At 39.0% G+C, this 25318-nt stretch overlaps 2 protein-coding genes across 2 annotated transcripts; one reads left to right on the top strand and one right to left on the bottom strand.

The window, feature by feature from the left end:
* Positions 1–1777: 1777 nt before the first annotated feature.
* On the top strand, positions 1778–24528 carry puf (ubiquitinyl hydrolase 1 puf). Its single transcript, XM_073961790.1, has 25 exons — positions 1778–2193; positions 2717–3901; positions 3965–4676; positions 5495–6389; positions 6448–6881; positions 6940–7401; positions 7613–7885; positions 7942–8101; positions 8759–11648; positions 11715–11784; positions 11853–12036; positions 12109–12677; positions 12740–12863; positions 12939–13126; positions 18133–18403; positions 18467–18649; positions 18713–19112; positions 19185–19293; positions 19362–19533; positions 19600–19790; positions 19851–20203; positions 21162–22146; positions 22205–22328; positions 22396–22609; positions 22680–24528. Exons 1-25 carry the CDS (start codon positions 2139–2141, stop codon positions 23780–23782), a joined length of 12306 nt encoding a protein of 4101 aa, XP_073817891.1. The 5' UTR covers positions 1778–2138; the 3' UTR covers positions 23783–24528.
* Positions 17233–17832, bottom strand: LOC141390929 (uncharacterized). Its single transcript, XM_073963858.1, has 2 exons — positions 17641–17832; positions 17233–17570 (listed from the first exon to the last, which is right to left on the bottom strand). The coding sequence occupies exons 1-2, from the start codon at positions 17830–17832 to the stop codon at positions 17271–17273; spliced, it is 492 nt and encodes a 163-aa protein (XP_073819959.1). The 3' UTR covers positions 17233–17270.
* Positions 24529–25318: the final 790 nt, after the last annotated feature.

The raw sequence follows: 25318 nt of genomic DNA, 5'->3' as shown, positions 1-25318 counted from the left end.
GGCAATTTTTTATGATTCAAATCCGAGGATCGGGGAGGTGTTTGAATCACTTTTGGACAGTTACATAGCATCCATTTTGGAGAAATATGTACACAGTCTTACATAAGTATATGTACGCCCCATAAATCTCGGGTTTTAGAAAAAGTAATGATATTTATGAAATCCAAGTACACAGGTTTATTTCGTCTCACTAATAAACAATATTTAATATAACAAAAGTATATTCCATAATATAAAAACGGTAAATTTTACAAAAACCAAAAAATGACACTTACAAAAGTATACGTACGACCTTATATTGACGGTAGTGGTCATAATACAAAAACTACGTTGTTCATAGTGTAAATTTCATGCTTTTTGGTAGTGATTACATTTTGATGCTCTGGGAGCAGGTTTTTAACAGAATACTCCAAATGAGCTAACTCTCCTCTCTCACTCTCTTAAAAATTGCTTCCAGGTTGACTACTTTTTGGGGTTAAGGAACGCTTTGCAGGTTAAAAATGGTAACAAATGGTAAAAATTGTAACCTCAAGTAAGTAAAGGAACACAGCTATAATTAATTTGCTTGCTTTCATTTGTTACCCTGCGTTTACACATGACAGGACAGTTGAGTACATGTATTGATTGTCAAAAACCCAAAACTTGCCTGTGTGAAGTAGGCGTCCAGACAACTGCAAAACCAGTTGTAAAATTTTGAATGAAAATTGTCGATTTCTTTTTGTTTACCGTTCATATATATTTTTTTGTTTTTTGTTGTTGTCTTTTTTGTTATTTGAAATAGTTTTGTTTTCATTTGTTCAAAAATGTCCATGTTTACTGTCTACGAAAATTATCAGACAGTGTCGAGGCAACTAGCCAAATGTTTGTATGTATTAGTAAATCAGAGTTGTATTTGCAGACAGTCTGTCTTGTGTAAACGCCAAGTTAGAGATGAGACATATTTTATCGTAGTTCGGAGAGTATTTCTACTTGAACAACGTAGAAAAATCGTCGTTCGTTCTCAGAATTTTGAATGGGGAATCAAGTAATTTATTCGTATTTGAGGGTCGAACAACGAATAGAGAACGAACGACGTACTGTGGAAACGGGCTATTATTTCAGACACAATACAATTCATATGGGAGCAGTTTACAACTTTTAAGCGCCCCATACACTATCAAATGTTGATGTCAACATTTGTAGTAGTATGTGTAAATTTTTCTAAATATGAAAATGTGTGTGTGTATTTTATGGATTGAGGAAAATCAAAATAGTTTTGATTTTCAAAATGAAACCCGATCAATCCGACGAATATGGTTTATTTTCAAAATTGTCAAAAAGAAATTTTGAAAAAAGAAAACATATGCTCTGTTCCAGAACCTGCAAGAAGCTACTATTTTTTACTACGATAACGTTTTTTCCTTTATGTTATCGAAAAAAATAGTACAATTTAGTAGATTCTTGCAGTACTGGAACAGAGCAAATGTGTTTGGAAAGAAATAAAAAAAGTTTAAGTTCATTCGTTTTTTAGAGGAAAATTTGAAGAATTCGGTTGCAGATTGAATGCTTTGCTACACACTTATCAAGCACACACGTACAGAAGGAGTTCATCGGATGGACAAGCCCATTTGATAGTGTATGCTATTCTTTACTATTTTTTTTACCATTTTCAAAAGTAAAAATGTAATGGAACAGACCAATAGTTTTTCATGTTTTCACATCAATGGATGTACTCAGTGTTGCCAGAGGGTTTGGTGCATGAAATACAGTGATGCCACATTTTTTTCTCCTTCTCTTCCATTCCATCTCTATACTCTCTATACACTCTATACAGGCGAATTATTTTTGCAAGGAAAAAATAGGAAAAGTGAATGAATTCGTTGTACAATTTTCTTAATTTTATCCACATTTTTACAATTAAATTGCGGAAAAAAGTAAATAATTTGCAAAAACATACAATGGGGTTTGAAAAAAACCAATAAAAAATCGAATGCAAACGGTGCCGAAAGTGAAAAAACTGAAATTTTAGGCAACAGTAGCTGGAGAAAAAACGACACGGCTAGAAAAAGGAGGAAAATTCTACGCAGAGCTAACTGAGAGAAGAAGCTTAAATCTTCTGTTCATCAGTTATTTGGAGTTCTGGATTTTCCACGTAGGCCATGAGTGGAAATATGTGTGATATTTGTTCAGATTTCCAACAGCTATTGGAGTCGTGTAAGTTAATATTAATGTAAAGAGGATGTGTTTCGTTGTTGTGTTCAACGCCTTGCAGACAGACAATCCATGCGAATTTTGTGCTGGATGTCGTATAGAGAAAAGGGGAATGTAATTTACGAGAAAAAATGTAATGTTCGATGTTTATGTGAAAAAGCCGGTGTTATTTGGAATTCAACTTGAATTGTGGAATCCTTTGTCAGAAGGGCACAATATGGTAGTGTAATTTTTAACTTGAAGAAACGGTGTTAGTCCAGTTTGGGGACTAGTTTAGAAATGTTTGTTACAGATGGGAAAAGCCCATATTCATACTTCGGAGATTTCCAAACTTCTGGAAATTGGGTGTTTCAAAGTGGCCAATACTCCTAATACTCCTATACCTAAATCTCGGTTTAAGCTTTGCTGGGTTTGAGTCTGCCCAAGATGAAAATATTTTTTGTCTGTGTCTTGCTCTATATACATTTTATGATTTTCAACCTGATCGGCAAATTTTAAACCTTTCGTTTTCTACATTTCTTTTCAGACGAGGCACGAATAACCAGCAATGATGCCAAACATTCAATAATTTATAAAAGTGAAATTGAAACTGCCTTTGGTTATATACAGGCATGGCCACAAAGACAATGTATGTGTCTGTATCGCGACACCAAGAATTTCGAACGTTTCAATTTACTCATACAGTCGATGATATGCCTTGCCGTTCATCATTTGAAACACATTAAACGATTAATTGAGGACTACAAAAAGATCACAACCCATGCTGCAGCCACTCAAGCACCTTCACAGACCCAACAATCACCACCCAGCAGTTCCTCTACAGCAGAAGGCGGCCAAACAAAGGAGGGTGAGAAAACTACCAGTTCAGCAACGAAAGAAGAAAGTAAAATCGAAGAAGTAAAGGACTCAAGTAGTCCCCAAAAGCAGAAGGAATCAGATAATGCAAAAGATAGTAAAACTACCGATAAGTCGGGTAGCATTACGGAAGATGAAAAACCGCAACAGTCTAGTTCATCAGCAGCTGTATCATCGAAATCGCCAGAAGACTCATCACAACAATCATCGTCAGCAGCAGCAGCGGTGGCGGCGGATGCAACAAGCACCCCACATCCATCAACTTCATTATCACCTTCATCTTCAACAGTATCACAGCACACAGAAGAACCTTGGATATTACCCGAAGTAGAGAAATTACTACTATTGGTATCCAAAATCTTCTTGCTCAACTTTCCACTGTACATAGCCTATAAACATAGTACACATGCTCGCTTAGATGATATATCGGCTGAAGAGGCACAACATTTGGCCATATTTTGTGATTTACATGATAATGAAATACCCGTACATTTGTTGAGAAACACAACACTGTTTTGTAACTCCAATGGATTTGCAGCAATGAAACTGTGTTTTGATCAGCCTGATTTGCCAGTAACCACAGCTCATGCCATTACCGCCACAGTCTCGAATATAAAACTATGGTTGCATTATGGATGTATTGTCCAGTTATATGTTCCCCTGAGGAGTAAAATTTTACAATATATGTGCAAGTTATCCGATCAAAATCTTAGAACAGCTGCCACCAGGGCCATGGCGGATTTTGTGTGGTCAGCTGTAAGGGATCCCCTGGATGCATCGGTTAGTTTTGATGTTGAAGGTTTGGCATTGGCCTTTAAATATTTCACATCAACAACATTAACCATGAGATTGGCAGGTAAGTTCAAATACAGTATTAAATGTTTATATCACTGATGTATGTTTTTGTTTCTTATTTTAGGTATTACCCAAATTAACGCCCACATCAACATATTTGGTGAAATCGAAACAGTGGGTGAATTTGAGGTGGTGGCCCAAAAGATTGCCAACTGGTTAACAGAGAATCAAATAATCCAACATTTGTTTGGGCCCAATTTACATGTAGAGGTATTGAAACAAGCCCACATTGTGTTGAATTTCTTGGCGGTGGAAAATCAAATTACCGAGGAACACATAAAGCTTATATGGCAAGCTACGCAGCAGCTGAAACATTCTTCAAAGGCCATATTTGATATTTTGCCATCGCTGGTAAAGAATTTAGCTCCAAAACCGGCCATGTATTTGTATACTCTGCTGTGTCGCATGGATCCCAAAGAACATACAGAACAAAGTATTTATATTGCATCGGCCTTAACTAAACTTATTTGGTCACGGGATAGTGTTCAGCTGAGTTTGGAAGAAGAATTAATGGCGGCAAATGCAACAGCTACTAGTTCGGATAGTGGCAGCATGGATGGTAGTAATTCGGATGAAGGTAATGGGGATGACAGCAGTCTGGCTAGTGCCCGTAAAAGTCCCATAGACATTGAAAATGTATGTTCATCGGATACTGGTGTATCACCCTGTAAACAGGCCAGACGCAGGCGTCAAGTACCCATAATTCCTTTGGGAAAAATTGGAAAAGATTTAACCGAAGATGACTTGAAAATTATCATTTCAAAAGCTGAAAAGAAGTGAGTATTGAGTTACATTTCAAATTTAATATTTCAAATTTCAAATCGAATAATTCGAATTACAGAATAAATAATTTGAATTTCAAATGGAATCGAATGATTCAAACTACAAACGAATTTCTGAAAAGGTGTAAAAAAGTACAGTTTAAGAGTTCCGCTTTGATCGGTTATGTTTGTTTGGTAGATGGCTTAACTTCGCTTTAGGGGTTCCTTACGGAAGAAGTCCATATTTTTACCAAACGCAGGTTGACTTGATTGTAAAAAGGCTTCAAAAATAGAGCACAACTGCAAATTTGCAACACTTTAGCACCGGAAGTGTTTACTTTCCGAGTTATGGACTGTCAAAGTTCAAGAGAAATCCTAAACCTGTGTTGAGGTTTCAGTTTGAGTATAAGTTGTAGGGAAATAAATGGTAATTTGTACCCTAACTTAGGATCTTTCTATAGAAGATGTTTTTAAATTCCGGCCGCTAGGTAGGCGGAACTTGAAGATCCATTTTCGGAGAGTATTAATTTTCGCAGAAAATGGAACATAAGATATACAAAGTCAGAATTGTCTGTGGCCGATAGTGAGATTTTTTTGAGTTACCGACAAAAAGTTCATATAAAAGTTGACAACACTCTTGACATCGGTAGAACTTTGCGACAGCTTTTTATTCGTCGCTAACTTACCAAAAAACATCGGTAATTACCAAAATTATTAGCATTTTAATTTTACCGACAATTGTCGGTAACTCAAATTTTTTAGAGAATCGCACTACAGCTCGTTGTGATCTGCACACAAAGCCAATTCACTTACCAATGATTTTCCCTTTACAGAATGAAAAATCATCGAATTGTAAATATCATCGACAATTCCAGTAGTGAAGATGACATGACCCAAGGATCTCTTAACATTGCATTACATCGTAAGAAATCACGTAAACGGACACGTAAGAACAACAGTAACATGCCGCTAACACGTTTGGCTTATGAAATTGTTGAGGCCATCTGTGATGGTGGCGAGGATGAGGCATCAAGTGATGATGGCGACGATGGTGATGATCCAGAAGCTGAGCTGCTTAATGACAGCGATGACTGCAGTGATAATGGCCAGGTGTCAGGTGAAGTTCTGACACATTTACATGGTGGTGGTCCGTACATAAGAGCTATAGCTGAAACTCATATCAGTGAACTGTTGAGTGGGGCTGAAAATGAAGGCAGCTATTCATCACCAATGAGCAATAAATCCGAGAAAAATCTAGCAGATTTTGATGATGAAGATGTATCGCCATGTGAAGAGGAAATTGCTCAGTTGGTAAGTTCTCACGCCCAAAGGGTATCACATAATTGTATGCCACCTGCCTTGGCGGCGGCAGCAGCGGCAATGGCTGCGGCGCACACAGCAATGTCTATGCAAAAGAATGATGCTAATGTTGCGGCAGCGGCAGCAGCTGTGGCGGTAGCAGCTGTTGCCACGGGAAATGCCCAACAATCGTTATTGGCCATGCAGCAACAGGCAAATGCTGCAGCAATGGCCAAAGCAGTAACAGCTGGTCTTCAAACGAATGCTGCATCCAGTAAACACTGCAATGAGGGGGATATTGAAACGAGTAAGGAATGTAACAAGGCTACAACTTCATCCATATCGCCACAACAGCCAACATTTAAAATCAATGATGTCTGTCAACCGGGAAATACACTGCTATGGGATTTATTGCAAGATGATAAAATTGTAAGTAATGAGATTAAATAAAGTAAATTACAATAACCCTAACTTTATCTTTCAACAGGGTCAACTTGGCGAATCATTGGCCCTGGAGGCTGAAAAAGCACTGGCCACTCTCTTGTGCTTTAGTAATGATCGCCATCTGCGCACCAAATTCATTGAAGGTTGTCTACAAAATCTAGCCAATAATCGCAGTGTTATTGTTTCACTACGTTTACTGCCCAAATTGTTTGCATCATTCCAACAATTTCGTCCATCGGATACACATCAGGTTACCATGTGGGCCGAACGTCAACATCGTATGATGTATCATTTTTTCAACAATATCAAGTATTATTCCAAACGGCATATGGAATATTTGGTGGCCAAGGCATCGGGGGAGCAACAACAAATGGCCTCAAATGAACTGTCATTGTATTCACACAAGACACAGGTGTCGGTGCGTTTGCAGTTTTTGTCATCCATATTTTCATCAATGGGATCGCCAAAGACTTTTCGGTAATTAAATATTTTGGGGAAAATCTTTTTATTTATTTATTTTTTTGTATTTTTTTAGTTTGAGTCTGGAACAAGTGGATGCCTTGTGGGAGTGGTTAGCCCATGATGCAGATTGCTGTGATTGTTACTTCTCTTGGTTACAAAGTCAAGCCAAGGGTGGAGATCAACATGCATTGGGTTTGGATGCCTTGCAGCATTTGTATTTGAAGAAATTACCGGAATTAAGACCCGAGGACTTTTCAATGGTAGCATTGGGTTTGTTTCAACAATTGTGCAGTTTGGCACGTATGGCAATTGCTCATTATGAAAAGCAAATGGATGCCATATCAACAAATTCATCTAACATTGTGGGTATGTTTCATCTGTGGAAAATTGCACTGAGGGCACACACATCTGAAGTATCACTGGCCGCCATTCAATACATAAACATGTATTATATGGGGCAACAATTGAGGCTGGAAAAAGAATTTGTATCACAATGCATGGAACATCTTACACAGGCTGCCAATGCTTTGGAATGGTAAGTGGAAATATCAAGGATAAATAAATAATTAAATAAAGTAAAATAATATAAATAAAATAAACTGAACATAAAAAATAAAAAAATCTATTAGCCTTCTTATTCTGAATATAAACTCCCCGTGAATTATGTTTTCTGCTGATAAACTTACGGCGGAAAATTTACGTTCAGAATAAGCATATTAAATCATTCTTAAAAAAATTTATTTTAGTAATAATGAGGATGAGAATGCCTTAATGTGTGTCCAACGTGGTCTAATGCTACTCAATACCCATTTGGATACCTTTCGCCGGCGTTATGCCTTCCACTTGCGTCGTTGGGCCATTGAGGGTCAGGGCATTGGCTCCCATAGTAATCTTAAAAATGAAGGTTCTGGACCTGCTATACGAATTATACTGCAACCAGCTGGTCTGTCTGAAAAATCCATATTACACATGCATGCTTGTGACTTGATAGCTGATTTAAAAGCCGAAATATCGAAATGGTAAGTAATATGTTTTTAAGTTTAATTTGTAATAAATGTTTATTTGCTTTATGTAGGTGGGAGAACCTACAAGGTACTTCTAGTTCTGGAGTATCAGCCCCAGTTTTGGGTCTTCTCTTAAGCGAAGGACCATTACGCATAATAACACAAGGACAGGAACTTTCGTCGGAATACGATGAACGGACATTAGGGGATGCTGGATTTAAGGATAATCAGGTGAGTACCATTAAACAGTAAGTCTATTACCCCCCGACGAACTGCTATAATTCTCCCCACCACTTCAATTTTTAGTTCTTTTTAGGGATATACATAGAATGACTTTTTGAGTCGATTTATACATGTCCGTTCTTCCGTCCATTCGTTCGCAACGTACAACTGACATTTATTTTCCGATTCAGCTAAAAATCAATTTGTATGTCTGATGAAATTAAATTTGGGATGTGTGCCCGAATTCGGTCTAGAAGTAAGATTGCCAAATAATATTGAATTCTGTCGAGATTTGAATATAGGTTTCGGCTTAGTTCGTTTATTTGATGCACCAAACTCGATATGTACGCATGCACAATTTCAGTGGAATTAGGAATGTGTGATGAAATTTTGTCTTGCATTAAACTGGCTAAATCGAACCAATTTTAACGAAATTGGGAATTTGGTAAATTCGGTAAATTATATTAAAATCGGTCTATGTAGCTCCCATATTTCCAAATATATTTCACATATTCACAGTGATGCATGGGATCATATAGTCTGCCCCGCCCGGGCATTTTAAATTTCCTGGGAAGAAAGTTTTGATTCAACACATCATTTCTAATAACTACAACAACTATTCCAATTCACTTTCGCTTTAACTTTTCTTACCCTCCCTTTTTTCAGATTGTATATGTCTCCCTGGGTGGACGTGGTGCCAGACGCAAAGAAACCAATATCGACCATCCATCTATGCAACCGCCACCGCCCAAAGAATGTTTACCAACAGTATTATTATTACAGCCAAAATATTTTGAAAAGCTATTCTCATTAATGCAAACTTTGGGCGATATGAAACCGCAACCGAATAATTTGCAATTGCATACTAAGGCCCAGATTTTATCACGACGTGTATGGGATATTTTAGCAATACTGCCAACAAATCCCACAATACTCGATGCATTTAAGGGTTTGGCCAATGATTTGTCCGAATGTGATCAATACGACAGTGGGCAAGAACAGCAGAAAGAAAATAAACACAAAGAAATCAAACAAAAGCTATGTGACCTCTTGGATCCAAGCAATTTGCAGAAATTTATGTATTCACTACATATTGTGGAGAGTTTGGCATTGCATAGTGTATTTCAGCAACGAGGAGGTGCCCCGTGTTGTGGCGGTGTCAATGGTAACATTATAAGTGTAGAATCAAGTCGCGGTAGTGCTGGCAGCACTGCTTCCAAATCAAAAAAGGCAAACAGCAGTTGTGCCGGAACTTGTTCTGGTTCTGGCAGCGGAAGTGGTAGTTGTACTGGAAGTGCCGGTGGCAGCATATCATCTGGTGCGAGAAGGCGCAACAGTGTTGAAAGTCCTCTAAGCAATAATAATAAAGATCAACAAGAGGAAGACTCGCCCAAACACATGAGTAGTGATGAAAGAGATAAGGATATGTCGTCAGATGCGGCTGGACAAAAGGAGGCTGGCGCTAACTCATCCATGGTTTCCATGAATACACCGGAAAGTGAGCAGCGTAACACATCGGGTAATCATCTGACTACAAGTGACAAAGAACCCAGTAGTCCCATAAAACACATGGCCAAGAAAGCAAAGAAAACTGATTGTGCTGCTGCCCATGCCTCATCGACGACCCAGGTGGAAACATCAGCACCTGTTGATAATAAATGGAGTGAAGTATTTATACGCAGTGGTGGTTTGAAACATCTTTATGACATCTTCATATCGGGTCAATTACAGCAAAGCTCCTATCCCAAAGAGCTGTTGAATGAATGGCGCCATGACTGCTTGGCCAGCCTATTGCGCATATTATGGCTATTGGGTTTTGAAGAGGACTATCATGAAGATATGCTGGTTTCCATTTCAAAACCAAAAGAATTTATGCTCGAAATGATGTCTGTAGATTCGTGTTTAAGGCGCTTATCCTCGATATTGAATGATGAGGCGTATAGCAATTATTTGGCCACCACTTCAAGTTATCAATATCACCACTTAAGAACTGGATTTTGGGGCAGAGCCCAAGTTGTACAATTCGCCATGAATATTATGGTTAGTTTTGTGCATGCATCTGCTGAGGCCAGAAAGTCATTGTGGGCACATGCCGAGTACTGTAATTGGGTGCAAAAATTCATTTTGGAAGATCCTGAACCAGCAGTGAGGCGTGAAATATGTGCTGGACTTTATCGCATATGTTTGGGCAATTCACAAAGTTATCAACTGCTGCTGGCTCCATTACTAAGGAAATTGATATCCTTCCTGCCTGTGGCGGAAAAAATGACTTCTTACAATCATCACAACCCCTATATGTTGACAGATGATGGAAAAGAGCCGTATGGACCAGCATGTCGTGATTATTTTTGGCTCTTGGCTCGATTGGTCGATACCTTATCCCCCGAAATGGTAAAATCCTCTCTAGAGGCATCATCATACAATGAAGATGCCATTGATGTGGAAAAATTATGCCAATCCGTGGCCCAAAGTATACTCACCCGCGAATTCTATGAAACTCGTTATGGTATGCAGGATGATGGCTTGGTTGGCCTCATAAATCTCATGTCGAATTTAGTTAAATATGATCCCACCTTTAAGTTCAGTCCACAAGCTGTACAATTCATAGAAAAGATATTTGAATTTTTGTTCGATATGCCCTCACCGAATAATCGTCAAAAACCTAAATGCAAATCAGCCACATCACGGGCGGCAGCATATGATCTGCTGGTGGAGCTGTGTAAGAATTGTCCCAAAAATTACACTTTCTTGCATCAAAAGTTACTGGCACAACATACACCGGGACCAAAACCACCATACCCTTGGGACTATTGGCCACGTGATGAGGGAAGATCCGAGTGTGGCTATGTAGGTCTTACGAATTTGGGCGCCACTTGCTATATGGCATCTTGTATACAACATCTTTATATGATGCCACAGGCTAGAGCTGCTGTATTGCGGGTACCACCCGGCAAGGCACAAAAACATGCACCCACTCTATTAGAGTTGCAGCGCATGTTTGCTTATCTCCTGGAATCTGAACGCAAAGCGTATAACCCCAGGTCATTTTGCCGTGTCTATCAAATGGATCATCAGCCACTAAACACCGGAGAACAAAAAGATATGGCTGAATTTTTTATTGATCTTGTCTCCAAGCTGGAAGAAATGACTCCCGATCTTAAGGATTTAGTTAAACGTCTATTTTGTGGTACTTTAAGTAATAATGTCGTATCTTTGGACTGTGATCATGTCTCTAGGACAGCTGAAGAATTTTATACGGTACGTTGCCAAGTAGCTGATATGCGTAATTTACAAGAATCATTGGATGAGGTAACTGTCAAAGACACCTTGGAGGGAGATAATATGTACACCTGTTCACAGTGTGGCAAAAAGGTAAGGGCCGAGAAACGGGCCTGCTTTAAGAAATTGCCACAGATATTGTGTTTCAATACAATGCGTTATACGTTCAACATGGTGACAATGTTGAAGGAGAAAGTCAACACCCACTTTTCTTTTCCCATGCGTTTAAATATGTCGGATTATGTTGAGAAAACGCTAATGCCGCATCAATATAAAGGTGGGTGGGTGTTGTTGGGGGAGTTGAGATTGAAATGGTTATTTATTGTTTTTGTTTACTTTCCAGAGGACCGAGAAAAACGAAAAGCAGAGGGAAATACAAACGATTTGGAGGACGATCTAGAAGAATGTTTAGAGTAAGTATTTGCGTGGAAGTGGTTGGTAGTTTTATGTTAATATGCTATGATTTATATTTCTCTCATAGATATGAGCTGGTTGGTGTGACCGTTCACACCGGTACTGCTGATGGTGGCCACTATTATAGTTTCATTAAAGAACGCAACAAATCTGCAATGCAGCATGATCGTTGGTTCCTTTTCAATGACGCCGAAGTGAAACCTTTTGATCCATCACAAATAGCAGCAGAATGTTTCGGTGGAGAAATGACGGTAAATAACAGCAATAACACAAATGTAACATATAATTGAAAATGCACTCATGTTTTTTTTATTCTATTACAGAGCAAAACTTACGATTCTGTAACAGAAAAATATTTAGATTTTAGTTTTGAGAAAACTAATTCGGCCTATATGCTGTTCTATGAACGAAGATTGCCCGAACATCTAAAGGAGAAACATGCACATCTTTTGGCTTCGCCACCAATTGCAACGATCCTCAAAGAGAAAATACAAAACCGTGGCGATGAAAGTGTAACAGAAAAGGAAAGCGGCGTACCCATTAAAGAAAAAGATAAGGACGGGTCATCATCACAAATGGAAGTTGAAATCGATGATGGGACTTCGAAAGACAAATGTGATAGTAGCAGTAAAAAATCTGAAAAGGCAAAAGAAAATGAAAAACCTAACACAGAAATCGAAAAACCATCGACATCAACTGGAACAATATCATCATCGTCATCAACGTCATCTGCTGTTGCAGTATCACCCACCACATCATCCTCCATGTCAAATAAAGCAAATGAACATCATTTTATCAGACCACAATTAAGCAAAGAATTAGAAGACTGGATATGGCAAGATAATAGACAATTTTTACAAGATCGTAATATATTTGAACATACATATTTTAAGTAAGTCCATGATTTGTAAATTGTTTTTGGAATATGTGCAATTATTTGCATCTTTTTTATAGCTTTATGTGGCAAATTTGTGGCCATATACCACAAACTTTAATAGCCCAACAAGATGTCACTTGTATGGCTGCAAAATTATCTGTTTCGTTTTTTATTGAAACATTTATACATGCCAAAGAAAAGGTAAGGACTTTTAATATTTTTACAATATGTTTAGGCCTGATCTATCATTTACATTTTTTATGTATATTCTTATAGCCCACCATGGTACCTTGGGTGGAACTTTTGACAAAACAATTTAATGCCAGCCAGGAGGCTTGTGAATGGTTTTTGACACATATGTCAATGGAACCATGGTGGCCAGTACAAGTTCTAATTCAATGTCCAAATCAAATGGTTCGGCAAATGTTCCAACGTTTGGTGATACATGTCATTCAAAGATTGCGGTAAGTTAAACATTTTAGTTTGGACACTTGTAAGTTTAAAAAGTCTTCTGTCAAAGGACTTCTGTCTACTAGAGAACAGCTTAAAAGGACTTCTGTCTACTAGAGAACACCTTAAAGGTTTTCTGTCTATTTGTGATAACCCTAAAATAACTTTTGCCTAGTAGAAAATACCTTAAAAGGTTTTTGTCTACTAATGAGGCCCTTAAAAAATCATGAAAATTGTGCTCAATAAACTGCTATAAACCCTTAAGCCAGCTTCTTATATACTTACATATTTTTTTGCTAGGGGGAGACAATGCTGCCTCAGATATGAGGCCCGACATGGCCCATCCTTCCACTCCTTTATACATATCTCGCACAAAAGTTTTTAATAGTCTTTGTGGTCTTTGTTAACATTTTATTCTGTGTAGAAGGTGTTGTCTAGGTTTGTCAGTGAAATAAACAGACCCACTGTTTGTGATCAATCCCACGGCAGCGGGTTCTTTCGTACCGGATTGACCCGGAACAACACAAAACCAATGTTCCGGCCAGCGGCTGCCACCTCAGTGTTCGTATTTGTTTCGTTTTTCTGTGTTGGGAGCAGCATATCCCGGAATGCCTGCTCCGAATTCTATTGGTACGAGCCGGGACGGAGGAAAACCCAGGACCAATATATCTGTGCTCAGTTTGTCACATTCGCATCTTCACCCACATCCAACCTTCGGTGAGATGCAATAGATGTCAGGAGTGGGTGCATCTAAGGGGTTGCTCTGGACTCGTCCACGTGAGGGACTACGACAGGGACTATGTTGCTGCATGCTGTGTGAACACAGTTCCCAGTGAGTCGTCGTCAGATTACGAGACTCCCTCGTCGTCTGATTACGAAACTCCCCCGCAGTCCCCTCGACAACAACCGCACACGCAGCCTTTAACACCAGCCGTTGTTGTCCCAATCCCCGAAAATGCAGCCTTTTTGCAATTGAATTGCAATGGACTCCGAGGTAAGATCGAGGAGATAGTAGATTTTATGAGTCGGAAGAACATCAAGGTCGCGGCGGTGCAGGAAACCAAGCTGAACAACAACCACAGCTTAGAGCATTGTGATGGTTACAATGTTCTGAGGGAAGATCGCACCAGAAGTGGAGATGGGGGATTGGCTTTCCTATTGCACCAGTCTGTCCAATACAGACCTATCTCGCTTGAGCCTGCCCCTAATGACCCATACATGGAATGTATGGGGGTAGCAGTCAGGTGTGGAGCTGCCGAGATAGAGTTGCTGAATGTATACATCCCGCCGAGAAATAGCTGTATCCCTGATTATAGGCCTGACATTAGCCCGCTCTTGCAAGGTCATAATCGTCTGGTCTTGGGGGATTTTAATGCGCATCATGAGATGTGGCATTCGGCCCTCGGAAACGACCAGAGAGGTACAGCGCTGGCTGAGCAGATTGATAGCTCTACGTTTTGCACGGTCAATGAGGACGCCCCTACCAGAATTAGAGGAGAGTGTCACAGTTCGCCTGACATAACCATCGTGTTACCTGGTCTGACAAATGACGTTACCTGGCAACCCGTCATTTCCCTTGGATCAGACCATCTCCCCATAATTGTCTCCATTAGCAGACCACCCGACTTCATCACCTCTGAACGCCGCACGTTCGTCAATCATAAAAAAGCTGATTGGCCGAGTTTCAGAGAGTTCACCAATCACCGCTTCAGAGAATTGCCCAATCCTTCTGATGTTCGGGTAGCGGAAAGGACGTTCCGGGACATCATCACTGCTGCAGCCACTCGCCATATCCCTGCTGGTCGAATACCCGAAGTAAGACCAAATTTCCCAGCAGAGGCGACGGGATTAGCAAACGAGCTTCGTCGTATCAACCCCAATGACCCCAGAGTCAGGGAGCTGACACTGGAAGTTAACAGGCTGGTCGGCGAGCATAAGCGGAACAAATGGTTAAATCATCTGAAGAGCTGCAACATTGGAGCCGGTATAGGTGAATTGTGCGCAACGGTTAAGTCACTCTCGAACCCTGGAAGAAGGGAAGATAGGACCTCAGTCACGTTTGGCGACGTTACGTTGACTGACCCGAAGAGGTGCGCAAGTAATTTCAATCGACAGTTTGTCGAGCATCCCGAGAGTGACAGGGCGAAGAGAAGAGTATTACGTCGCATCAGATCTCTTCCTGCCGAGGATGAACCACCATAATTTACAATGGATGATGTTGCCAATGCCATCAGCAACGCTAAATCATCCAAAGCGTTGGGCCCTGATGGAATCTCCATGGTAATGTTGAAGCAGCTGGATGAGCCGGGAGTCGAGTATCTCACCAAACTTGTCGCTAGCCACCCTCGTTGTTCCCGAAGTCTGGAAAATGGGCAGGGTGGTCTCACTACGGAAGCCAGGCAAGGATGCCAGCAAAAGTGAATCGTACAGACCGATTTCGCTTTTGTCGCCCGTAGCAAAGACACTTGAGGCCTTGCTCCTCCCCAGTATCAGAAATAGCTATCAAGTTGCCGATCATCAACATGGATTCCGTAAGCAGCACAGCACGACAACAGCGCTGCACGCCATTACCACATATATCTGTAAAAGACTCAACCAGAGATGGCCGTGCGATAGAACAGTGATGGTGGCGCTTGACTTATCAAAAGCCTTTGATACAGTCAGGCACTCCACGCTGTTTGAGGACATTGAGCAGACAACCCTCCGGCCAAGCTTGAAACGTTGGATAGTCAACTATATGTGTGGACGCCAGTCGTACGTGGAATTCAGGAATAAGAAGTCCAAACCCCGTAGAGTGAAACAGGGAGTTCCCCAAGGTGGGGTGATATCTCCGGAACTGTTTAACCTCTACCTCTCCTGTATTCCACCCCCTCCAATCATTGAGATGATTGCACGATCCTGGCGTCGGGTACCTATCCTGATGACATCTGTGAGAGTGAACAACTATTTAACCGATCTTACCACCTTTTTCCATTCGAGGAATATGCAGATTTCCCCCACAAAATCTACAGCCACTCTGTTCACCACATGGACAGCGCAGTTTGGACGTGAGTTGAATGTCGTGGTCGACGGTAGCAGAATTCCGACCACAAACTGCCCTAAAATTTTAGGGGTCACATTCGACACTACATTCACACGCCACAGCTATCTGCGACAAGTTGAAAAGTAGGAACAAGGTCCTCAAGTCCCTGGCCGGCAGCACTTGGGGTGCAGATAAAGAAACCTTGTTGGCCACGTATAACGCGATAGGTCGGTCTGTGGTAAGCTATGCGGCTCCAGTCTGGTCCCCGAGATTGTGTGATTCGAACTGGAAAAAGATTCAAACTTGCCAGAATGCCGCCCTGAGAACAGCGACAGGGTGCCTCCTCAAATCTTCATCGGACCATCTACATGAGGAGGCAAAAATTCTTCCTGTAAAGCAACACCTGCTTGGATGTTGCAGTACCTGCTTGGATGTTATTGTGTAAGCCATCCCAATCACCATCTTGTGGGTAGGCCCGGCCCATTCAGGGAGATCAGGAAGGATATCCATGCTCTAGAGGGAGAGGTCCAACGATACAGGAGAGAACCCCTAGATCAACAAGCATATCAAGCAGGATTGAATAGCATTCACACGGACGCAGTTGCCAAGGCCTTAAGCAATTATAGTGTGAATAAAGTACTCGGAGTACATCCTCCATCTATCGCAGATGAGGAGCGTCAGCTGCCACGACAAACCAGGGTAGTTTTGGCTCAACTACGCTCGGGATATTGCAGTCGCCCAGTATGCGGCATGGGCCCGCACGACACACAACACCTTTTTAACTGCCCCGCCAAACCTACCCTAACTCCGGTGGATCTGTGGCTACATCCCATCGAAGCAGCCACTTTTCTGGAACTGGAGATAGACCCAGAGCCAGATTGAACAGAGGAACGAACAAATAAACATAACAAAAACACTGTTACAACAACAACAACAACTGTTTGTGATACTTAACCAACAACTGCCTGAAAGTTGTCGCTGGAAACTTCTAAACTATTTATTAATTATATTTATTTTTAAAATTCCGAGCAGCTATTTTTTTGTACATATACAGGCTGAGGTCAATTGGTAGGTAAACTTACTGATGATTTACTTTTTTAGACGTTTTTTGCTTCAAACATTAAAAAATCTATAAATTATGGTTCAGCAATAGGTGTTGTAGATTCTATGCTGATAGTCGTAGATAATGGGATCTTTGTTGTTGAGGACGGAAGAGGCGACATGGTTGTTGAATCTACTGCTGCTGGGGAGGGAGGCCTACTTGTAGTAGTACTCTGTTCATTTGTTTTAGCAGGTTTTATAGTTGTTACAGGCTCTGCTGTTGGCGAGGGAGGCCTACTTGTAGTAGTACTCTGTTCATTAGTAGTTGCAGGTTTTATAGTCGTTACAGGCTCTTCTTGTTGATTTGTATCCACAGAAAAGATATCCAAAAGGTTCTAAAAAAATCCAATTAATGAAGCATTTTAGTACCAAAAAGTTTAGATCAATTAGAAGAAGGATTATTACCTGTGTTATGTTATCCAAAAATGTCAAAAATTGATGTTTAGTTTCTGTCAAACTAATTTCCAATTCACTTAGAAAACTATTCCTACGGGTTAGGCCATTTTCGCCGCCATAGTCCGCAGAGTGTATGGGCAAAAATGCAGATATTTGTGAGGAAAATATCACAATTATTGCAACAGAAAGGAATAGCTTCATTGTTTTCTTTTATTAGGGAGTATTATACTCAACTCAAAGTTAATAAATAAAATGAGTGAATCGACTTTACGATCTTTAGCATTTAAACTAAATATTAAGTTCAAATTGGCGTTATTTGTTTTAAGTTTGAAAAACATTTGTATAAACAATGCCATGTTTAGGAAATACATATGTAGCTAAGACTAGAGAAGGTCACACAAGCTACGGACACTTACGCGTTTAAACCTTTCCCGTGTTATTATATATCTTAAGAACTTTATAGATTTATTTGTTTTTATAATATTGTTGTTTATATTACAGACCTTCCCATTCTCATTTATATTTAAAAACCGAATCGGATGTTGATGACAAAGAGGTTATTGGTACAGCTTCATGTGTTACACGTTTCATAAGTTCATTGACCATACTAATGGAACATGGTGCTAAAGCACATTTACGCAATCTGTCTGAATTCTTTGGCTTGTTGTTTGAATTTTCACGGATGGGTGATGAGGAAACTTTGTTCCTGTTACGTATTGGCGTTATAAAAAGTGTTGCCGATTTTTATTTAGGCAATAAGACACATGATAATGTAAGTTAAGATTTGTTGTTGTAATTTCGAATAAAAGTTACTAAAATCACATTTGTTTTACAGCTTGAGGTTGGTTCGGATAACGATGATAATTCCTCAGATGAGGCATTGTCTGTTGATAAGACCCGGCCAGCTTCATTAGATAAAATGATTGCCTTGGTGGCCAGTTTAGTTGAACGATCAAGGGGACCAGATTTGCGTTTGAAATTATCACCCAAAGACTATAATGCCATTGCTGGGGGAAAGGCAAGAAAGACGATACATTTGGAATTTGACAAATTTTCATATTTTACCTTTTATTTTTTCCAGGGTTTTCCATTCTTGTATCAACAAATCAAGGATAACATCAATCCTCATCAAACCAGGCACCTAATACATGCCCTTTGTCGTTGGGATGAACGTTTGGCCAATCAAATAATTACCATGTTATTTAGTTCGGTAACAAAACACACCGAACTGTGTGGTCCCTTCTTTAAGCTGTTAACACTACTTACCGAAACTCAAGGTGGGCCCTCTGGCCTGCCATGTTTTTCACAATTGGTTTTGCAACGTGTTTGGGATGCTGCTGAATATTGTCCACAATCAGCACTGGATTGGTTAGCATTTCAGGCACCCAAAAATAAAATAGCCCATGCCTGGATATTACAATCGGCTGATACATGGGTGGAGCAATATCTTCTGGCCCATCACAATTCAAGAGTTCGTAATGGTATGTTTACAACAACACAAATTTCAAGAAATAATTTTGCTTTATTATATGGAGCATTCGAATTAATTTCAGCTGCTGCTTATTTATTGGTCTCACTGGTTCCATCACAACCATTTAGGGCTAATTTCCGTATACATTCATTGCACAAATTATCATCGTCTTCATCATCTCATGTATATCGGTGAGTGGTGGACTTATTTGAATTCCATGTAAATTCTATAATGTTTTCTTTTGTGGTGTACTTTATAGCGAACTTAATAACGATGCTCAAATAATTCTACACAATATTATTAATTTGTTGCTACGTTTATTGCGTCCAGCAAGAGCCTATGCTGATATTGGTGTCCATGGTACAACAAAATTAACTTCTTACTTTAGCCTATTGGCATATTGTATGGCTTCCAAGACTGAAAAACTTATGGTAAGTAATATATACACAATCTAATGTATAATTCATAATAGCTCTATTAATTTCCGCGTTTTATAGATGGGCCCTTATATGCGTGCTTTGTGGGATCTGTTTCATCCTCGTTTGTCAGAGCCAAGTGTCCCAGCTCATCACAATAAACATGCTCTGTTAGCATTTTGGCATCACACAATTGTCGATTGTCCCGAAAATGCCTTGATTGTTGCCAATTGTCCAGAAATCACAAGAAATATAGCATTTAATTACATATTGTAAGCATTTTGCACAACTTTTCCTTTAAATAGTTTTATTATTTATTTTTTCGCACACAGAGCTGATCATGACGATTCAGAAATAGTGGCCTATAACCGTGCCATGTTACCAGCCTATTATGGCTTATTACGTCTATGTTGTGAACAAAGTCGTAGTTTAACACGCCAACTTGCTGCCCATCAAAATTTACAATGGGCCTTCAAGAATATCACTCCACATCCCACACAATATGCAGCCGCTGTAGATGAACTTTTTAAATTGATGACCCTATTTGCCACACGTCACATGGATGCCAGTGATCTGGAAAAACATGAAGTCACCACATTCCGTCGCACCACATTGTCAGCTTACTTAACGGGGCTGGATGCCAGAGTATCTTGGGGTACATTGATTAATGCTTTTCGAATATTGGGTAAGTTTGCTGTTTTTTTGTAACATCGAAAATTTAGCTCAGTCCGGCACCACCCTCCTCACCACTTGGTATATATAACTTTTATACGATCAAAAATCGAAATAATGGCTTTAGACCCCCAAGTATATTTGGAAGATATCCGTTCAAACAATTTGCGCTCGATTTACACCGCCTGTCACGATAAATCTCGAACCGATTTTGTAAAACATATTTTATGCACACTTAGTTTAAGTTCGAAGATGGCCAGATCGTGGGCCTGTCCATGTTTCTTATTATTACATAATATTCTTTACATAATAATCCAAAAGCTCAAAAAATCCTACGGTATCCAACTGAAATGGCTGGTTGGCACAATAACTATCGAAAGTTATGACTCCCAAAGTTAGATCCACTTCCAAAATGGACTGTTTCGGTCTTTCTCTGCAAAAGTTCAGCACTTTCGCATATATTCGGAACGTCGACTAAGATAAATGCCCCAAATTTTATATTTTTGTCGGCAAGCCCATAACTCCAAAAAGGGGCACAATTCCGAAAACCTTCTAAAAAATAATGTATAGCCGGTATTCGATCTGTCCATAGATTAAAGTCTTATTTCACACAAGATGAGAACATATCTCTGTCGACAAATCAGACTAACCTCCGATATTATAAGTCTTCTTTTGTTATAGTTTGGATTTACCGAACAGATTTATAGCGTTCCGGTTTACTTAAAGTTAAAAGTGATGATTGAATTTCAAGGAGGAGCTTCTTTTCATTAACTTTCAATGTAAAAATTATATTTTTAAAGCCTCCAAATAAGTTTATTTTGCGTTTTCAAATCCATCAGATAGTAAAAGAACACATGTAATAATGGCCCTAATACTTACTGTTTTACTTCTTTAAACATTTTTTTCTGTATTTCACTTGAAACTCTTCAAATTGTGTTCAAATCTAACATTTTATCTTTTGGCGCTTTCAGTTGACAATGAAGAAGATCGCCTCCTGGTCATATATAATGGTGGCTTGGAGATGTGTTTTGAGGCTCTGCACACATTACATTCCATGCATCATGAGGCCACGGCTTGTCATGTTTCGGGCGACCTACAAGAGCTGCTCAGTGAAATGGTCCTGCTTTTGAGCACTCTGCGCCTGAGTACTCGTCTCGATAGTAATGCAAGTAAGAAACAACAACAACAATTGGAACAACAGGTGCAACAGTTGCAGCAACAACATCAGCAGCTACTACAAAAACAACAAGAACAACTAAAACAACAACAATCGCAACAAACATCTCCCCAACAAACACAACAGCAGCAGCAGAAAGAAAAGCAGTTACAACAACAAATGCAACAGATACAATTACAACAAATGCAGCAGCAATTGCAGCAACAACATTTTCTACGACAACATCAACAGCATACAGCTCTGCTAAAGGGTCTTCCCGATGCCGTCAAGAGATTGGCTACATTTTTAAATACCTACAGCCCACCTGAATTATGTTGTCTAGCATTGGATGTCCTTAAGGAACTTGTGCGTAATCCCAACTTGGATGTAACCAGTATTTTGGCACCAATTTTACTTAACTGTCATTTATCGGCGGCCAGTGCACCCAATGCCATTGGTCCCCTCGGTCCGTATTTTCCACGTAGAGGTGGAAAAACAACATGGCCCACCATGGCAAAAAATATGCCACGACCACCAAGACCGATGGTGCAAATGTGTATACCACACAGCGAACTACTGCATCGTGGTGTAGACTTTGCCTATGATGCCCAGGTGGAGGCATTCTATAGGCCCTATCATGACTTTTTGGATGTAATGATGAGAATGGCTGTAAATACCAATCAATTGAATGACACCCTGGTTCGGTTGAGCTGTTTGGCGGCTATAGAAGCTGCGCCATTGGGTTTTAATTATTTCCCCAAATTTTGGGTTGGCATTTATAATAATAAGAGTACTAATAAGTAAGTATTGAAACCAAGGTTTTGGAAATGTATCTTTATCTCGTCTCGTTTTCTTTAGATATGCGGAATTGTTGCTTAATACTCAATACTTAGTGGAATATATACATATTATATTGCGTGATTGTCGTGTCTCATTAAGTGATCAATATATTCGAGGATTTTTGGAAATTTATTATCCCAAGGTAAGGAAGTTATACGAGAAACCTTGGAAGGCTATTTCAATGTGTTTTTTTCTATTTCATCTTTCAGGTTTCTTCCCAGCTACCCATTGCACGCCTCTTGTACTCGATTAGTTATTCTATGCATTCTAAGGAAGATTTAGATGACTTATGTGGTGATCTATTTGCCATAAGGGTGTTTGCCCAGTGCACTGGTATACCAGCATCGGTGCGTAAACAACTTAGAGGATCTCTAAAGGCTTTGTTGTATAAAAGCGCCCGATATCAAGAAATTGCAGAAGACGGTAAGACAAAAATCTTTGTTAAAATGTTGGCTTTATATTCCTAACATAGGATTTTTGGTACCACATTCAGAATTATTCCCCAATAAAAAGCTGAAATTAGACAACGATGACAAAGAACAGGATGATAAAGATTTGAATAAAACTCCACTTGAGGTTGATCCGGTGACCAGCAAGAAGGAAGAAGACGATGATAGATCAAAAACCCATGAAGATCAAAGAGTCGATGATGAGGATGAAAAAACTGCCACAAAACCTAAAGAAAATTGTCCCAAGATGGAAGAGGAAGAAACATTAAAAAGATGTCTTATGGAAGATAACGAAAATGAAGAAGTTAAGAAAAAACCTAAAATTTCTTCGGAAGAGATAGAGGAGACCACGGACAGTAAAACTGTCAGTAGGGAAGACAACAACCCCAAGGAGGCTATTAAATCACCCACAAAGGAGAACAAAGAACCATCACCAAAGGCATGTCTTTTGGAAACACCTTCAACATCAGCGGCGGCAGCGGCTGCTGCTGCAGCATCAAATTCCTCTGCCTATGATAAAAACCCCACAAAGAAATCTGCTGATGAACGTTTAATGGATGAACATGAGAAGCGTATCAAACTATTGCTAACCATGGAGACATACATTAAAAGCATTTTGATTTTAATGCAAAAGGAGGAAAGTAATTCTCCAAATAATGCTGGAAATCAAAATATACTCGATGAGACCATGGAAAGTGAACAGAATACAACTCCAATACCGGAGAGTAGCGATGAAGGTGGTGGCGGCGGTAACGGTGGTAACAATAATAATTCACAAGGCAGTGCCTTTAATTGTAATTCCACCAACAGCAGTAGTAATAACATCACAACGACTTCACCTGAAAATCAAAAAGAGACGAAAGAGGATAAAGATGATGAGGACATGCCCTTGACTGCCCCCTTGACTGGAGATGACGAAAAAAAGAAACCTAATAAAGAGGAGGAAATGCAACAAAAATCCGGGGCTTCTCCATCGAATGACAATGATATTCAACAACAACAGCAACAGTCTAGCCAAGGGCCAGCTGCTGCAACCACAACTACTACAACGAGCACAGCAACACACACCCAGAAAGCGATTAGTGATGATATTATTAATGCAAACATGGCCTCAACGTCCACGGCTGCTAATTCGCCGCAAATTTAGTTATCGTTTAATGATTTGTTAAATATTTTGTTTTTTGGCAAAATGCTAGATTAGCAGTGCTAAGCACTTTGACTAATTTACCTTTTTTTATAATTATGTATTTTTAGTTTGTTTTTCTTTTTTATCTCTTTCCCCTTCTCCCCTACATTATTATCTCTCTGCTGAAAGTAGGCATTGTTTAGAGACTATGCAAACTTTGTTTCTCCAACAAACTATTACTAATAATGTTTTTATATTTAAATTTCTTACCTAACATTTAAATTAAGCTTTAAGCTAATTTTCGTTTCTAAATCTAAATCCTAATATTTTTATCCTAAGATTGTTATTAATTATAATTTTAATAGTTCTATATATTCCTATTCATCTTTTACCTTCTTTTACTTTCATTTTAAGTTCCATTATATCCCAAAGTTTTATTTTCATTTCACCTATCCCGAAAACAGGTGGGCAAATGTGTATGTAAACTATAAGAAGAAAAAATGTTTTTTGTAAACAATATTTGCTTTCTATAGAAGGTATTTATAACTCTCTCTCTATCTCTCTTTTATATAAAAAAATTGTTGTGTATAAGAATTCAAAATCTGATAATGTGCATAATCTGGTTACACTCTTAAAAGTCATTGTGGTTTTTATACTATTTTATGCTAATTGAACAACTATGTATTTCAATTATTTTAAATTACAAGGAAAAAAACATAAAAGAATTTCATAAATATGGAATAATAATTGTAAGATTTTTTTGGCTACAATATCATGTTTTCTTTAAAACTGGATAGTCTAAGGTGTGCGTGAGAATCGTCGTTGCACATATGCATGCAGTTTCAAACTGCAGGTAAAGTTTCTCACCAATATTTATTATGTAGACACATGCAAGCTCTAAACATTTTTACAATCTGAATTTAAAAAAAATCTATAAATAAACGATAATTTTTAAAATAATATTTATTTGAAATTTCATCTTCATAGAGTGGAGTAAAGAAAAAAAAATTATTATAGTTAAAAATAAAGTCTATGAAATTCCCAGATAAAAAAAACAAGTGAAACATGACCAACATATCGAAACCCTACTTTCATTTTCTCCGTGTTAGGCTATGATAAATATTTAATTCGTAAAAAATAGAAATGGATTTCTCTTAAAATGATGTTATAAAAAAATCGACATTGGTTAAACAGATGAAGATGAATTCACGAACACTTCATTTGCAATTGGATGTTTTTAACGAATGTATGTGTACGTTATCCAAAATTAAATATTTGTCAAATATGTATTTTAGCTGTATTTTTATGAATTGTCATTATTTGGTGTCCAAAAGGGTTAAAAAACAGCAAGTGCAGTCATTGTTCCGAACATATTGAGGGTTAAGTTGAAACGGCAAAAAAAAAAAAACAAAACTCACGGGCAGTTTTCATTCAGAATAACCCCCATTATGATTTGTTGGAAGTAGTGATGAGGTTTCGTAAGATATATAAAAGTACAGTGACTAAACTGGGCAATACATGTATAGATAATGGCAGAAAGCAGAGAGTAAAATACAG

Source organism: Musca autumnalis, unplaced genomic scaffold (genome assembly GCF_047663935.1).
Source record: "Musca autumnalis isolate F117 unplaced genomic scaffold, ASM4766393v1 scaffold_1, whole genome shotgun sequence".
NCBI classification, from domain to species: Eukaryota; Metazoa; Arthropoda; class Insecta; order Diptera; family Muscidae; genus Musca; species Musca autumnalis.
This window is presented reverse-complemented; position numbering and strand designations above follow the sequence as displayed.

Excerpts from the sequence above, each read along its gene's own strand:
- puf (XM_073961790.1), top strand. The coding sequence starts at position 2,139 with ATGAGTGGAAATATGTGTGATATTTGTTCAGATTTCCAACAGCTATTG. Across the intron at positions 19,791-19,850 it reads ATAGCATTTAATTACATATT|AGCTGATCATGACGATTCAG; the intron begins GTAAGCATTTTG and ends TTTCGCACACAG. Across the intron at positions 22,610-22,679 it reads TCAAGAAATTGCAGAAGACG|AATTATTCCCCAATAAAAAG; the intron begins GTAAGACAAAAA and ends TACCACATTCAG.
- LOC141390929 (XM_073963858.1), bottom strand. The coding sequence starts at position 17,832 with ATGAAGCTATTCCTTTCTGTTGCAATAATTGTGATATTTTCCTCACAA. Across the intron at positions 17,571-17,640 it reads TTTTGGATAACATAACACAG|AACCTTTTGGATATCTTTTC; the intron begins GTAATAATCCTT and ends GGATTTTTTTAG.